This window comes from Acanthopagrus latus, chromosome 1 (genome assembly GCF_904848185.1).
Source record: "Acanthopagrus latus isolate v.2019 chromosome 1, fAcaLat1.1, whole genome shotgun sequence".
Classification (NCBI taxonomy): domain Eukaryota; kingdom Metazoa; phylum Chordata; class Actinopteri; order Spariformes; family Sparidae; genus Acanthopagrus; species Acanthopagrus latus.
In genome coordinates this window covers 3,382,015-3,400,093 of record NC_051039.1, presented here as the reverse complement: position 1 = coordinate 3,400,093, position 18,079 = coordinate 3,382,015, and the positions used below count along the sequence as shown (strand labels likewise).

The 18,079-nt window shown below is 42.8% G+C and overlaps 1 protein-coding gene across 2 annotated transcripts in view; it reads right to left on the bottom strand.

The window, feature by feature from the left end:
• The window catches only part of cacna1ab (calcium channel, voltage-dependent, P/Q type, alpha 1A subunit, b), a 174,714-nt gene that overhangs the window by 37,174 nt on the left and 119,461 nt on the right, over positions 1-18,079 (bottom strand). For both annotated transcript variants that reach the window (XM_037093118.1, XM_037093126.1), the window contains exons 26-34: positions 17,097-17,156; positions 16,627-16,733; positions 7,418-7,517; positions 6,656-6,816; positions 6,021-6,158; positions 5,365-5,566; positions 5,108-5,272; positions 4,886-4,996; positions 4,469-4,552 (exon numbers count right to left, since the gene is read on the bottom strand). In XM_037093118.1, the coding sequence (XP_036949013.1) occupies positions 4,469-4,552; positions 4,886-4,996; positions 5,108-5,272; positions 5,365-5,566; positions 6,021-6,158; positions 6,656-6,816; positions 7,418-7,517; positions 16,627-16,733; positions 17,097-17,156 (1,128 nt within the window). The remainder of the gene's footprint in view (positions 1-4,468; positions 4,553-4,885; positions 4,997-5,107; positions 5,273-5,364; positions 5,567-6,020; positions 6,159-6,655; positions 6,817-7,417; positions 7,518-16,626; positions 16,734-17,096; positions 17,157-18,079) is intronic.

The window sequence follows — 18,079 nt, the reverse complement described above, 5'->3', positions numbered from 1 at the left end:
ACACACGACACCTGCACAACCTCCCTCTACCAAACACAAAAGCCAAAAAACAACAGCGGGAGGAAGAGAGTACAAAGAGAGAGAGAGAGAGAGAGAGGAGGGGAAGGGGGAGAAACTTAACTTACTGCAAACAAAATGGCTCTTAGTAGATACAAGTACAAATGAGGGAAAGACAGAGAAAAAGTCAAAAGACAAAGAAAAGATGAAAGAAGGAGGAAAAAGAGAGGAAATAAGGAAATCATAATTCAAAGAGTCTAAAGGTCATCATCCAATCTGGTACAGCAGAATGCTTTTTTTTTTTTTCTTCTTTTTTTTTTTAAAGAGAACCAAATGCACTGATCTCTGGGGGGCAAGCAGGCCACACAAGATGGAGCACAGGGCACTGTGCCTGTCAACCACACACACACACACACACACACACACACACACACACACTTTTTTTGTGGCCCAAAGAGCGTGGCGTTGTCTGTGACACCTAAAGCTCTAAAAATGTTCAAAAAAAACACATTGTTTTCCTCATATTGTCAACTGCTGCAGCACCTCTATTATCCCTTTTTTTAGTGCCTGTCTCTTTAAGACTGGCCTCCCCCCCAAAAAAAGAAAAGCCCAGTCCACTACGATTGGTCAGCTCTGACAGGCCTGAGCAGGAAACACCAACTGTTTTTCTTTTAACTCTTCCGGTGTTCCTGCAGCCACGACTGTGCTGAGAGGTCGACTGTGCAGTTGTGACATCAGAATCTTACAGAAGTCATTTAGAGGTGCAGTTTCTAAAACACAAGCTATGTGCATTGAGTTGTTGATAGTCTTACAGTGTCTTGTCTCAGATCTGCTTGCTTTGAGCATGCATTTTTTTTAGTTTATAGGACTGTGAATTATTATTCTGGGCCTTGTTTGCAGGTGTATTCTTGATATTTGTAAAAAAAAAAAAAAAAACCTGCTACAGGCTCAACTGGACAGTCTGGACTTGCTTGGTCTGGTGCTCTGTTCTCACGATGGATTCAGCCCAATTAACTGCTGAGTTTCGTTGGTGTCACAGAGAGAATAATGTCATGTACGACAGCCAGACTCCCCGATGAGGCCCTTGCATTGTGTGGTTGACAGGCAAGGAGGAGGAGCATGAAGAGGGAGGGAGGGAGGAAGAAGAGGGACTCAGCGAGCAGCCTCCGTGCAGGCATGGGTTTGGCATGGCAGCATACTTTTCGAGGAAAAGAAACCGGCCTACATGCAGACCAGTGGAGGGCCGGAGGGGCCGAGCACATGAACTGATTCACACATTCACTCATTTAGGTGCACGAAGAGTGTGAGAATTCAATCTGCTACATTCAACATGAAATACAGGCGCTACCTGCTAATGCTACATGTATGAATACCTTCGTACTGTTGCAAAGAGTGTGAATATCGTGTGTGATTAAAGGGACAGTACACCCCCAAATCATAAAATACATATTTTTCCATTCAGATTGTTTTTGGAGTGAGTTGAGATGAGCGGTAGAGATGTTTGACTTCTCTCCAATACAGTAAAACACGATGTTGCTCAATACATTTCCACAGGAGATCAGATCGGAAAGACACAATGCTGTTGAGTTTGTTTTGTGTTTGTTTTTTGCACTTTGAGCACCACAAATTGACAAGACTTCTATCTGGATAGATTATGTTTAAGAGAAAGCAACATCTCTACAGTCATTTCACACCAAAACAGGTCAGAGGAAACAATATGTATTTTTCTGATTTTGGGGTGAAATGTCCCTTAAACTTGTTGCACTTTTATTAACAGTGATCAGTAAGCCTTTCTTTTACAGTCCCCTAATTACCAGGTATTTACCTGGTAAATTCATGGTTACACAAAAGTGTTACCAGGTAATTACAAATGGTAATAAGAAAATAAATACAATGAAAATATGGCCAAAATACTGGGTATTTACCTGGTAACTATATGGTAAATTATAGTGTGTTATTGGGTAATTACTGCTGGTAATATGCAGGTAGCTACAGTCCCCTAATTACTAGCTATTTACCCAGTAAATATATGGTAAAATAAAAAAATGTGTTACTAGGCATTGTATTTACTTTCTTATTACCACTGGTAATAACGTAGTAACACTGTTGTGTTACCATGAATTTAGCAGGTAAACACCTGGTGATGAGGGGACTGTAAAAGAAAGGATTACCCAGTGATCTTTGAGATGGTTGGGATTAACCCACACAGATACAGTGGGTAAAAAAACATAAATATATATATATATATATACATACAGCTGAAAGATGGCAACAGCATCTCTGTATACATTCAATATTGTATATTTAACCTACATGTGCAAAAAACGTTAATAAAGAACCTCGCTATGTAATCATGTGCAAAGAGTTGAAAAGGTCATCATCCAGGAAGCGCATGCACTCGGGGGGGGTCGGGGGTTGGAGACTGGTCATGGCGGGGTGGGAGGAGTCAGAATGGTCAGGGGGTACGCATGACCAATGAGGATGCAGCAGAAAGCTTTGAGAGATAAATTACAAACCAACCAGATTCTACATGTGCGAAGATGTAGAAAGATGAATGGGGAGGGAGGTTTTTTTGTTTGTTTTTGGTGTAGTACATTGTGAGTGGGTGAGAGACATTATTTGGAGGAAGGGGGGTGTTTTTTTTTTTGTTGTTTTGGGGCAAGGGCATGGGGCGAAACGCACACCATCACCACCATCATCATCATCATCATCATCATCATCATCATCATCATCACAGCACCACCACCACATGTCATGGCGCAGCACGGATGGAAGAACACGATGAAGGATTTCATAGTGCATTTTGATTGGATGGATTATATCAGAGGAGGAGGAGGAGGAGGGAGCGGGGAGGGGCGTAGGGCGCCAACAAAGTAGAGAGGTTTTTAAAGAAAGCATGTAAAGAGATAGAAGAGGAAGACGGAATCATTATGGGTGTCATTAGAAAAGGCAGTGAAACACAACTTCAAGTCAACAACAACAGTTAGAGAGCGACTGGAGAAGCAGTTGTTCAGCCCCTCTCTGACGCCAGCTGTCACAAAACCACGTCGGACTGTGTTTTATTTTCACGTATTGAAAGATTAGTCATCGACGTGTCGGAGCATTTTTATTGCTTTTGCAATTTGTCCTCACACAGCGGTGGAAGGTTGTTAAACGCCATCGGAGTCCCTTAAATCAGAAATAAATGAAACTGAGTTGTTGTCAATCTTGCAGCTGTTATTAGAAGAGTAAAAGTCAAAGTTAACGGTCTAATGAGGGAAAATTCAGTCTTTTATTAAGATAACTCTGCAACCAATCAACATCCGTATCTGATTGCTATCTAATACCAACACTAAATTTCACTGGATGCGCTCACTCGTGCGAAGATCAGTTGTGCTTAACCTTCAGGTCTGCTGCATCGAGCTGACAGAGAATCAATCAGATGTCTGAAATGATCAGCTCGCTGTGGACAGCAGCGCTGAAGTCAATTACTGTCTGCTCAGACAGCTGGGACGGGAATTGAGGGTGTCTTTAATCATGTGAGAGCGCAGTTGTTCTGCAGCGATTACAACACTCACTGCTAATATAGTCAGCGCGAACGAGAGGGAACTGAAACCTGGATACAAAACAGAGAGGGGCTGAGATTCAACTGAGCTCCACAAATACTGAGACTTACATCTATAATCATATTCAGATCATAAAAACACAGACATGCTGATCGACATACAAACAGAATCACAGTTGACAGTGAGATAAACATGAGTGTGTTTACATACAACAGCAGGTTTGATGGTGGTACTTTCATGGAACTTTTTTGCATTGCATCATTATTTGGTGAGATTTCATAATCTTGCTTGAACCGTATCATTTAAAATATTTTGCTTGTAAAATGGTAACTGATGATTTTCTCTGGGCTTTAACAAATAAATCAAAACTTTAAAAAATCAAACACAAATCTTGATTTTGTGTGAAAGTTCAGCTTGTTTGCATTTTCAATAAGCGACTTGAGGAGGTATTGCAGCATTTTGAGTGTTTTTAGCTATTAAAAAAAAAAAAGTCTGCACAGTGAAAACGAGTATCATCCGAGTGAAAAGTGTCAGTATTGGTACTTGTGAAGAAAGATGATCATCATTTGGTAACTGAGCTTATAAAGAGCTCGTTCTGGAGGTAGCTTTGTGATCAACATTGATCTGAGGTTCAATTAAGAGGCATTATAATAAATATAACAACTTCAGGCCTAACGTAACGACTTTTAGTTAATCCTGCCAGAACATTACAGAACATTTGATTGGTTGGACAGATACCAGATAATGTTTACTCTCCCAACTTGAATATTTATTAAGAACAAAGGAAACTAAAATAAAACCGACAACAAGGCTGATTCTTCCTTTCAGTCCACTGAACTAGTTTCATGTGACAAATCGACAACTAGCATTCAGCTACAAACCAAAAAAAGAAGTGTCATCTGGTCCAAACAGTCCACAGCACTTACCCCTAACTCTGTCACTAAAATGTCAGTGATGCTTCCGAGGACGGACACAAAATCAAAAATGTTCCAGGCGTCTCTGAAGAAATTCTGTTGGGGAAAAAAAAGAGAAAAACAGTAAGAAACCGGTGACCAGACAAGAGAGACGACAACAACAACAACAGCTGATCACATCCTCCTGTAACACCCGGCCACCGCTGGTGGTGTTACCGTGGAGACCGGCTGGAGGGAGGCCGATGGCGTGACCGCCGAGCAACACGGTGCGCTCCGGGGTTTTTCAGGGACAGGAAGTAACATGCTCTAGATCTGTCTACCAAAATAACCCGCTTTGTAAATGAATAATAGGATGAAACACTGGAGCATATAGAACAACCTGGATGTGTGCGCTGGGAGAGTTTTACAGTCGCAGCTGTCGGGTCTTACCAGAGGGCCGAACGCGATGACCTTGAGGACTGATTCCATGAAGAAGAAGGTGGTAAACACAATGTTGAGGTTCTTCAGGACTTCATCATACGTTTCCGATGCACCGTCAAACTAGAAGGACACAAAAAAAAGGAGGTGTGAGTATCACAAACACCAAACTTTCCACTTTTATATCGATATTCTGAGGTTTTCTACGGAGTCGAATCGTGTGAATGTTTGTACCTTCATCATAAGGACGATGGTGTTGAGCGCAATCAGAGCCATGATGCTGTACTCGAAGGGCGGAGAAACTACAAATTGCCACATGCGATACTGGAAGCTGAGTTTATTCTTCGGCATGTGGCGAGTCAGAGGCCTGGCGTTGATGGCGAAATCTATACAGGCTCTCTGTGGGAGGGAAGGAAACGAGAGTTATGCTTACGTTACTTTAAGAAGAGTTAACGTGAGATGTCCGAACGTTCAGAGGAACCCCTCCTCACCTCGTTCTTTTCTAAACTATAGTCCTCCATCATCTTATCCCCCTGTTCCTGGAAGGTGATAATGATGAGAGCCACAAAGATGTTTACGAAGAAGAAGGGGAAGACAACGAAGTACACCACGTAAAAGATGGACATTTCCATCCTGTAACCTGGGCTAGGGCCCTGATTCTCATAGGTGGAGTCCACCGAGTGCTTTAACACCCTGAGAGAGGAACAGAGAGAGAAATGAGATAAAAAAACAAGAAACTCAAATGTTTGCACTGACATTCTGTGTGTTTTGAGATGAGCATATACACTTTTTGAGGTATTAAACCATCAGAAAAACAATGTGATCATCGTATTATTTGTGTGACGTTGTGCGATAAAACTACTTTATAAACATGTGATATGTTGTTGATGTTTGTTTCAACTCCACATTTATAGTTACGGCTGATATAATCAATTAGATATTTCCAGATCTTGCTACCATAATTGTGATTTATATTTATATTCATTTTATCTTGTAAAATTTCTGCTCCAGGAGGTGAATCCTCTACATCGGACTCCACGATTCAAAACTAATCAGTCACACAACAAATAGAGTGTGTGTGTGTGTGTGTGTGTGTGTGTGTGTGTGTGTGTGTGTGTGTGTGTGTATGTGTGTGTGTCCCACTCACGTCGGCCACCCCTCTCCAGTGGAGACAGTGAAGAGGGTGAGCAGGGCCCAAGCCACGTTGTCGTAGTGAAAATCGTACTTCTTCCACTCCCGCTTCTGGGCTTTGACCTCATCTCTATCATACACCAAGTACTCGCCCCTGGAGGAGCAAACGCACAAACACACAAACACGGTCTTACAGTCAAAACATCGGCAACGTCGGCATCAGTCAAGGAAAAGCAAACACAAATGGACGTGCAGTAAAGCATCTATCTTAACCTTCCTGGAAAATTCCACCAGGTGGCAGCACCTGCACGCTGACTGTAGCTCAAATCCACAGATTCTATTAGGATACAGTTCACCGCTGTGTGTTTTCTCACCAGCATTTGCAAAATAGTGCCTCTGACATTAAATGACCACCAGTTTTGGCACTTTGAGAGCACAGTACTGTGCCAAAAGTCAGTCCGATGTGTTCCTAACGATACAGAATCATGGCATCATGGTAAATTAAGGTACTGGGTGAAAATCTTTCTACCTAATGAATTAGAAGTTATTGCACAAATTGGCAAATACTTGAAATATCATGTCAAAATTGTGTTTGTTAGTAGGTGAAATCTTTTAATTGTACTATTTGCATTGCACTGAATGAATGCCGACCTGCAGTCGCGCTCAAACTCTTTGGATTCGTCCGTGCAGTAGAAGAAGCGGCCCTTGAAAAGCTGCACGGCCACCACGGCGAAGATGAACATGAAGAGCATGTAGACGATCAAGATGTTCAACACGTTCTTCAGAGAGTTGACCACACAGTCAAACACAGCCTGCGAGGCGACACAGAGACGGATTAACAAGACTAGATTAACCAGGGTGAAAACCTTTGACTTTATATATGACCAAATAAACACCAAATACCAAAAAAATGTGCAGCTTTATAGAGCAATTCCAGTGTAAAGGGTGTTATGAATACAAATAAAACATTTTGCATTTTCACTGCTCGAGTCTTGGATCACGCCAGACGAGCTGTGTGGACCAATTTTATCTTTTTTTTTTTTTGCTTTGGTTGCTTTATTTTAAGTTTCAAAACTTTAGTCTCCAGCTACTTCAGATGTTTATGAGAATGCTGCAAGGCTGTTTTGTGGGCTGCAAAACTTTTCTTTCATATAATCCCATTCAGTGAGATAAGATCATTTTAACCAGTTCCACTGGTAAGAAACATCTCGCCATTTACAGTTTTTTTACACACTTTTTCTCAGGAAGTCTGCAGAGGGTAAACTGGTTGTGCCCTCCAAAGTCTTACATGTCATGTGAGACTTGACTCATGACTCATTTTAAAAACAATAAAGTCTATTTTAGGATATCATAGTGAATTAAGCTTCACGTACGCAGCCGTCTGACCGGAGATCACAGAAACACGGCCCTTACCTTTAACTTGGGAAGTCGTTTAATGGTCTTGAGAGGTCGCAGCACCCTGAGCACACGAAGGGACTTGATCGTACTGATGTCTTTGCCCTTGCTGCTCCCCCTAGAGTTCATCCAGAGAACAACAGCAGTGTCAGAGAGGAATGAAGAGATTGACACTCATGAAGGGCTCTTACTGCACCCTCGTCAAACGTTTATTAAAAAAAAGGGGGTTGAGTTTAACTTAAACCTCCATAGTGACAGTCTATGTGAAGGAAACACATGATATGCAGTGCTCTCGTATAAAATATGTACACTGCAACAGTGTAAGTGCACGTCAAACATGAAACCAGGAAGGAGGGAGGGCGATCAGTCGCCTGACCGTTTGGTTTCATGGACATCGAGAAGCAAAACACCATCGTCCGTTATCATAATCTAACGACCGTTATACAGACAGACATTCGCTCATTCCATATCGACAGGCATCTCCCGGCAGAGTGCCCAGCCAAACCTCTTTCTTTCTTTTTCAGCGACAGTTTCTGTTCGGGTTCTTCAGAATAAATGTTTTAGTTTTTTTTTTTTTAAAGATGTGGACACATGAGGCGTGAACGTTACGTATCACATGGGCGAGGATTATGTTGATATAATCCTGAAGTTTGGACACACTACTGTACATGAACTGACTCTCAGAGGTTTCGCATAGCCTCCTCTCATCTGCATCCAGATTTCAGGGAATTTTTCTTTTTTGGTCTTCGGTCAGCAACTGCAACCTGACTGGAAGGGAAGCGGAGGCCATGCGAGACTCTCGGGACATGTGATGTCGCTTGACGGGAGCACGACATCCACATGTCGTAACACAAACAAACACGTTGGCATCAATATGCTTCAAACGAGCCGTGAGAGCGACCAGGAGGAAACCATTTAGCGCCGAGAAGACAAACTCCTCCGGCCGTGTGTGTGTGTGTGTGTGTGTGTGTGTGTGTGTGTGTGTGTGTGTTTTTTTTTTTTAATGCGCTCGTTTCCTCCCCGAACCGCATAACAGAACATTCTGCTCATGATTTGTACGCCCATAAACCAATATCAGCGGGGAAAAATTGGGGTGTCAAGGGAGTAAATAGCCGAGTTGATCTTTACTGTAAGTGGATGGGCCATTTTCAAAAAACACAAGGCAGGAGGCGCCTGGACGCCCGCCAAGCCCCGAGCGGAGGAGAGGTCGTCCATCAAGGCTCGCTCTTTAACTATGAACTCAGCTCCCGTGGCAGGAAAAAAAAAAAAAAAAAGTAAGACAATTCAATTCAAGGCTGATTGATTGAGTCTGAGCCTTGGAAGTTCTACGTGTATGCGTACGGACGGTGTGTGAGTGTGTGTGTGTGTGTGTGTGAGAGAGTGAGACTCGATCGATAATCAATAGGCCTTCCTCGTTTGAAGTTGAGCAGGACTGAGGTCTCTCTATCAGAGCAGCTGGAGAGTATTAGAGTAAAGCCCGGTAAGACCATAGGTGTCAGGAATTAAAAACATCCCTGCACACACACACACACACACACACACACACACACACACACTAGCATACTTAATAGGGCTCTGTGAGTCTCAGGGTTGATGTGTGAGTATGTATCGTGCACTATTAAAAAAGGTGTTTGCCCCTTAAATAAAGGTGACAATCAAACACTGTGTCGGCGAAACTTAGTTTTTGGGTGTTCGGATGTTTTTTCTTCCGTCACGTATGAAGAAGACGACACAGTACAACAAGTAACAGCGAGAATGAGCACGAACGATCAGAAGAACAAAGAAAGAAAGAGCGAGAAGCCAATTTGATCCGGTAGGTGGAGAGCAAGGGGGACAGAGCGGAGGAGGAGGAGGAGGAGGAGGAGGAGGAGGAGGACAGAGGAAGAACTTTACCGGGTGGTGCTCCTGTGGAGTTTCACCGAAGGTGGAGACAGCGAGAGTCAGTGACAGCGACAGAGACAAAAGACAGCAGACAGAAGAAAGAGGAGGAGGAGGAGGAGGAGGAAGAAGAGGAAAAAACACATAGAAAAGACAGACAGACAGACACAAAGACAAACATTGATAGAGAGAGAGACACACAGAGACAGACACAAGACAGGAGAGAGGGGGTTTGGTAGAAAACAGGAAAAAAATACATCCACATGAGAGACAGACAGAAGAAGGAAGGACAGCAAGATGGCCACATCTGCTCAGAAACCCCTCCCACCAACACACCTGCAGGATGCACACTGGGATACACACTCTTATCCACCCCCCCCCCCCCCCCGTCCACACTCGTCTCCCGTCGCCATGACAACTGGATGGGATGTCTACATACCTGTCTCCTAAATTTGTTTCCCAGATAAGTTGCGTTTCTGTGTCATAGAGAGGATCAAACAATGTCCTTTTTAATCAGCCGTGAACATCGTAGCTAACACCCCCCCTAGTGTCTAAAGCAAGGAACTGCATCACTTTATGAAGGGATAGAAACGCCACTGCTAGCCTGAGAAAGAAGCTAATTTTCTCTGTTTTAAGTACGCGTATGATGCATTATCAAGAGAGAGTTATGCATGCTAACAATGCAAGCTAAATATGCTGTCACACTTCTATTTATGCTAATGTTATCTGGCACAAATATCATAATTTTTCATATAATGAGTTTTCTACTCATTTTAAGTTACTCACTTTCTGTCAGTTGACTGTCTGAGATTTTATTGATGTATTTTAGGAACAAGAGGTTGTGAAAAAGTATGGATCCAATTACAGATTTGATCACAAAAATTAGAAATTATTCTGCACATTGATCAATTGAAAGAAAAAGAAATTAGCCACCCAAAGGTTTAACCTAAAGGTGGATAGTTTGGTCATCTTTTGTCCTGATTTGAACTGTTTTCTACATGATTTAAAAAAATTACTAAAATATTGGTGCAAACAAATTATGTTGGGTCGGGTCAACCTGTTAGCTTAGACTGTATCCTGCATGTACACTATCAGTAATATTGACAAAACTGGCAAAACGGTCAAATGTGGTAATCTGAGAAGTTTAGCCAACATTTCTTAACATCTGACAAAAGAAATGAACACTGACTGATCTACACTTCTAAAACTACACTTAACAATCATTTGTATGCAAACAATAATTCTCAGGTAACTTCTTGAGATCTATACTAAGAGCTCTTCTGATAATGGTTCTACCCTCCTTCCCTCCTGGCTGTTCCTCTGCTGTGGCCTGCTTTGCTAGCAGCTCTATGAAGAATTACCTTCACGGCTGGAAGAGGAAACTCGATTGCTGCATCCATTTACACCGATTCTTATCTTATCACACCATAATGATCAATTAGACCGGGCCTACAGCACAAATTGCCCCCATTAGATCTGCAATCATCTAGTGGGATTTTTATCAAAGCTTTTTTTTTGCATGCACATCTGCACAAAGGGGGGCGGGAGGGAAAAAGGCTGGTTCCAGGTTCTCTTGACATGTTAGAGCACATGGGGTTGTACGCTCAGGACATCCGTCATGAGCGGAGACTCAAGAAACCAGGATTTGTGTGTATTGTCCCATACACACACACCATCAATAGAGAGGGAAGGCATTCTCACAGAGTACTGCGACCGCATGCTCTCAGTGTTTGGATGGAGGGTGCCAGAAGCGCAACTGTTGTGTTTAAGAAACCCGTAAAAAACAAAAAAAAAACATGACGCCATTGCACTCCGGACCATGCTGACACTCCTCTCCCGTACAATGGCTCTGTGATTGTACCTGCTGTGGAACAATGTCATGCGTCGAAAGTTTAGTTTTATAGGTTTTGTGTGTGAAGCCCCCACCCTTAAGCAAAAAACTGTACTGTAGCTCAGCCCTGGAGCAGATGGTGGGAGGCAAAAGGAAAAGAGGTGGTGGAGAATGAGAAGAAAAAAAAGGTGAGAAGGGGGATAGTGGTGGGAGAGCATCCTAAAAGAAAGGGCGATTAAGAGAGGGATGGTGTTAGAGGGGAGAGGGGAAGGTGAGCGGTGGAGGAGGGGAGGAGGCGTCTCTGTTTCAGCGGGTGGAGTCATGCTGTGGAGGGTGCAGCAGTGGAGTGATTCTCAACTGGTTTTGTCGTAGTAGTTTCGCGCCGGTGCTGCTCGGCTCTTTAGCCAAAGTGATATTTTACTTTGGTAGAACAATTTCACTTTGCTCTGCGTGTTTATGGAGCTCATGATCGGTCTGATCTGACACTGACAGATCCTGTTGGGGCAAAACTAAACAAAAATGATCAGTGCTTCTGTTGGATAAAACTTTATTCTCACCCCAGGTCGACAAACACGGATGCTGCTTTCTCACGCTCCCCTGCATCCCATACAGACACGAGACAACCTTAAGTGTCTATCAAACATCGTCAACATTGTGAAGTGGTTGCAGTTTAGCTCGATTTAATGCAGTTAATGCAACAAAATGTGACTTCCTGGAGAAAGATAGTAGCTTTGCGTCAGTACTTGACGACCTGGCAGTCCAGGCAGTTACATTTTGTTGCATTTGGCTCGAGTCAGTTTTATTTATGTGTCGCCACATCACAACAAATGTTACTTCATGATGCTTTTCATGAGGAGCAGGTTGAGAACAAACTCAACCCATCATTTTCCCAAGAGCAAGCACTTAACATTGACAACTGTCTTTCAACAGGTAGAAACCTCGGATCAGACCCGACTACGCCCTGGACTCTCTTGGGTCTCTTTATACAACGCTGGGTTGAGCTGTTGCTTAGCGTCTCGTAATGACACGGATCTGCATGAGATGCCAAGCGGCGTGACAAAACATTGGTGTTTGATGACCCGGGAATGACGACCAGGCTGTTTTTAATCTTGTTGTCACTTATTGGTGCCGGTGTTAATCCGATCTGATACTGTGAAGGTTTGCCGCTCTTGAACTTCAACACAGGTGTGAAATGTGTTTTTTAAAAAAAGTATCATATCACTTTAAATTCACAACACCTGTCTCCTGAATGCTGTGCGTCAAAACACTTGTATGTGCACCTTCCCCGTCCTGCTGGATTTACTCACTGCTGCTGTTTGGTTCCTTCAACACTGTTCACTGCATTCAGACTGCGAGCAACCACATGACTTATTCACATGTAGGACAGAAACTAATGGCGGCACGTGATGTTGGATAAAGTTATCGGTGCTGACAGCTTTTTCTGGATATTCGAGGAAACACGTCAACCTCTGCTGACATTGTTAACAGCTCTCCAGTTGCTGGCAGTGTGAACACGTAGTGACAATGACATTTAAACCAGGACTTTCAGTTATATTTGCTGTTAAAAACAGAGGTGGTGTGTGTTCAGACTGAGTGCAGAGTGAAGTGATTAACACAGATGTGTTTTTACATGACATGCAAGTAAACTGTTTTCAAGATGTTGTGGCAGGTTTGACCGATAATGTGAGAACATTAAGGGGCCGTGAAAAGAAGATTTGAGCTGGTAAGGATCATCTTGGTCCTCGGTGACGAGTGAGAAGTGGCAGAGGTGGTGCTGCACACATTTTAACACTTCCAAAGGTCTTCATAGTACTACTGCACAGATCTTAGCTGGCCATATCCAGTAACATATGCCTTTAGATGGAGAGGAAGTCTTTCTGATGTTTTCCAACAGTTTCTAGTCTTTTTCTTCTTGCCTCTTTAAATTTAAGCAAAGTCAAACAGCTTCAGGATAGGCATTGGCATTTGGCACAGGTTAAAAGATGAATATAGAGAAATCTTCCAATGAAAAGACCAAAACGAACAACTTGGTAATCTGTTCCCTTTTTACCGTGAACTTATACAGCTCAATATCACAAGTTCGCTTCCTGGGGCTTTACAATCTTTACAGTATGTGACACCTTCTGCTGTTTCAAACATGGTAGTAGAAAGTTTGAGGGGATGTTAAGTATTACAGATTGATCACCTCACACACTGTCCTGCAGCAGGAGAAGCGCTCTTGTTCACTTGAAGTGTATTCATTTACTGCAAATGCACTTTTTACTCCTGATTGAGCTTATTTTAGAAAATTCTGTACATAAACGTTTGTCACACACATCCTCTGTTGTGTTTGAGTGTCAGAGACAGTTTAGAGGTATCAGATAGTTCTGACACCAACATATTTTTAGTTTTGGTCTTTTCACGGACATGTAGAACATTAAGAAAAATGTCAAAAATGATATGAAAAAACTTTACTGATTTATCATGCAATGGCACCACCTCTACAATCACCTCTGTATTCAATCTGAACACACGCTGACATTAGTAGCTATCAGCCCTTAAGACTCACACAACAACGTATCTAACTGGATCACAGTCTTCGCCTGTGACTGACGCTGAACATCGTTAACATAAAATCTGAGCGATGACGTCTGACGCATCACGTGTTGTGTTCAGGTTCATGCAGTCACCGAGGCAGACATGCACCGAGCATCCACAGAGCTGAGGAGGATGCACACACAAGCTTCTGTCTCTTCACTCACTCTTCTGCTTCTTTTTTTGCACACAAACAAACATTCAGTCCCTCCAGTTGCATACTGTATATCATACATATTCAGTTCATATGTATTTACCTATATACTGCCTCAGCGTAATGACAAATCATTCCACCCACCACACCCTGCCCACGGCATGCCTCCCTCCTTCCCTCCCGCGTTCAGTCTTCCCCCAAACTTCGTGCAGAGGAAGGAGTGTTAAATACCTGATTCTCCGGGTACGTTAACATGGTCAGAAGGACGGGTGAGGATGTGTGTTTGTGTTTGAGTGTGTGTGGGTAAAAGAAAAGAGACAGAGAGAAGGGGGGAGGGGGGACGAGGCGATGAGCCCTGGTGGTATTCCTCCCTGTGGCGAACTGAGAGCCTGGGCACTTAAAGGGTTAAAGGTGTCTGGGGTGCCCTCACCCCCACGGACTGACCGAGAGGGACCTTCAGCCCGGAGGACGGGGGAGGATGACGGGAAGGGGGGCAGGGGTGTGGCAGGGTTGGAGGCAGGATGTTTGGCGTTAATGGTTGTTGGAGAGGTGGGGTTGAAAGGTGTGTGTGGTGGAGTTCAGAGGGGCGGCAGGGTTAATTATGGATTCTAGAGGTAATTATAAGACGGGAGTGGATAAAGGCTGGACAGGGAGCAATGGTTGAAACTTGTTCCTAACATACAGCACACAAATCAAAAGTTAGCATATGCTAAAATTGTGAACCTGGAATTAGGTTGGGTAGGTTTTACCGGTCCGGAGTAGCTTAAACCGGTTTGATTTTATGCGACCCAACTGACCCAGCATGTGTCAGGTGTAGGTGACGAGAGCTAACAGCATGTGGCTAGCTACCAGGAACCCAAGATAACCAGCATACTTTAATATGCAGCCTCAATATGATGAGCTCCGGGTTTCACTTTTAAAGTTACTAGATTATGTTGCTGATACAAACTCACCTGTTTTATTTCTTAACAAGGCTTTTATTGACCTTTGAGGTTTCCATACACACTTGAAATAATGCCATCTTTTTGCAAGTTGTACTGGGACAACTCTTTACTAGGTTGATGTGAAAATTCAGAAGAAGAATCAAAGTGTCACAGTTGTCCTGATGGACTGTATTGACGCTACATTCTCATTATGTCTCACTCGGGAGCGGCTGAGTCATGTGCGACAGCTCGAGGTAAAATAATGTATGATTAGTCTGGTATTTGGCTTAATATCAAGCCGGTTGGAAAATCAGCCAAACCATACATAGAACAACTTAAACCTGCAACACATCAGCATGTTCGCATTGTCATCGGGAGCAAATTAGCATGCTAACTATAGCATTTAGTATAGATTTATTGTGTCTTAAGCATGGCTGTCGACCCTTGGATGTTTTTAGCTTCGCTTTTTGGAATAAAGGGGTTTTCTAGCAATTTTGCACGAGCAGCTTGAAGTTGCAGCGAGTTAACAAATTGTGGTTTTTAAAGAAAGTGAAACCCCCGTCAGTTAACGAGGACGTTTGGAGAGGCTGCCTGAGAGCACTGCTTTGGTGTCTCTTACTCTCTTTGCTGTATGCTAGGAGTAGGAGGGGGGTAAGGGGGATGATTTAGGGAAATCAGGTAGACACTTAAAATGTAATGACAGATAAGAGGGGGTCTTATGAAAGAGGGAGTTGAAAGATATCTGGAGGGAAGGTGAATGCATCAGCAGGAACCAAAGCTGTGAAGGGGCCTGGGGCGAGGTGGGAGTGTTGGTAAGCAAAGATTTGAGGGATCAAAGTTAGAAAAGAGGAAGGGATGACTCACGGCCTGGTTGGTTGAAATATCAGAGCGGCATGGATTGGGGAATAAGGGACACAAGGAAACAGGAGCAAGGAAGATTGGGAAAAGAAAATGTTCAGAGGGAGCAGGTGATGCTTTTTTTTATTATATCAGGTCAGACAGTTACAGAGATTGATGTTAGGTAAGGGAAGGTTTTGAGGTGATTGTCTGAGGCAAGATTTGGGGTTTGTGGGGGTGAAAGATGGGTGAAAGTGGACCTACACTCTAAAAATTCTAAAAAAAATAATTTAATTTTCAGCACTTTTAGGGTTCCACTCTTGGAGCTACAGAAAAAAATAAATGAAATGTGATAATTGTTGCAAAGGCTCTGCATTTCCCCAAAGATTGCACCATTGAGGAAAAGCAAAAAAGTTACGAGGACCCTTTTTCTTTTTAGTTTTTAGAGTGTAGGTCAAAGGTTGGTGGTCAGGGAAGGAATTTAGTGAGGGATCACGGGTTGTTGTCCGGATGAAGGTGACGATGAAACGTAGAGAAAGACCTGCTGACACGATACCACACGAGTTGATGACCGATGAGATAAGAGATGGAAATGGTGGAAAGGGTAGACTGCAGGAGGGAGGGAGACGAAGAGACAATGACAAGACTGCAGAATGAAAGTCTGAGGATGAAAGAAAGGACCGAGACTGAAAGATTAAAACGAGTTAACAAATAATATATCGAGGCTAGAGCAGAGAGAAAAAGCATAGCATTTAGAGACAGAAAAAGACAGAATAAGAGACAAAGGGGAGAAAAAAAAGGGAGTAGATTGTGGGAAGACATTGACAGGAGGTGATTTCTGAAGTACAGCAGGCTGACAAAAGAGGAGACAAAGATCAGCGTTGCTTCGTGTATCGGACGCACAAGGCTGGGCGACAAGGGTCTTTCTGCAAAATGGTGGAATGTGTGTGCGTGTGTTTGTGTCTGTGTTTGGGTCGAGGGAGGTGGAGATGATGAAAAGGAGGTGGTGGAGGGGGTGGGGGACACTTACGTGAAGGCGAAGGCCACCAGAGCACCACTAACCACTATAAAGTCCAGAATGTTCCACAAGTCGCGGAAGTAGGAGCCCTGGTGGAGAAACAAGCCGAGCACCACCATCTGGAAGACACGGAGCACGCTCAGTACAACGCACACATTTAAACACACACACACACACACACACACACACACACACACACACACACACACACACTCATGTGGAAGCTCAAACAACACACTCAAACACAAGTCTGTGCATTTACAAAAGGCACAGACACGCAGCGCAGATACAAAATAATACACTCGGAGGCAAACAGCCATAGTAACACACACACACACAGAAATTTGCACAAAAAAGAGAAAGAGCCGAGAAATAAACACAATTATGCAAATACAGAAGCATTAAAATAAATTTCAATACACACACTCTCTCTCGCTTTCTCCCTCCCTCACACACACACACACACAGTGATACTTTGTTACCTTGATCAACATTTCAAACGTGAAGACGCCTGTGAAAACGTAGTCAAAATAACGCAGCACCTGCAGAGCAACACAACACCAGGAGATATGATTATCATATTAAAAAGACAGAGAGAGAAATATAAAGAGAGAGAGAGAGAGAGGGGGATGAATCAGTGGACAAGAGAAAGAGAGCAGGAGTGATTAACAAAGAGAGAAAAAGACACAAACAATCCTAATTCTAATATCCTGTTTTTCTATTTTCAAGCGGCCATTTTACAATCCAGTTTTCTCTTCTCAGTGTTTGTCTTCTCGTTGATAGTACAGTAGAATAAATCATTTATTCACCATTTCCTTTTTTTCCCCACATTTTGTTTCACATTTATTTACGTTTATCTTGGTAAAATTATCCTCCTCATTTTCAACTCTAAGGCACATTTTTTACAAAGTTATGATTTAATAATGCTTCAGGGCCTGTTGTAGTGTGACTGACTCTGGATCAGTGATGTTCCTAACGCCTTATTGTACTGACAACTAAACAGAAGTAAAAAAAAATGTATTGTAATGTGTATATTTAACAAAGTAAGAACTCATTAAATAAAACTGTTGAAAAGGAGCAAAGTTTGATGCGTGAAGTTAAAAGCCAATTATCACATTAATCAAGTAACTGAATCATATTCTAAATTTTTACATTAAAGTGGCAAAAGGCTGCAAAACATCTTAGACGTAACAACAAACTGGTGTTGTTGGACAAGGAAGACGTGACATGAAAAGAATGATAATAATCAGTTTGACTGACTAAAGATTTCTGGAGCTGACTTCTAATTAATGACTCGACTATTTGAGCTAATTCTGCAGTCAATTGTGTCTCATCCCGAAAACATATTTCTTGCAGAGTTTGTTTAGACGTTGACCCGAAGCAGCTGGTTTTCATATATCATCCAGCATGAAGCCTAAGAGCTGCCAAGTGATGCCATCTGTGATACTGTCTAAAAAAGAAAAAT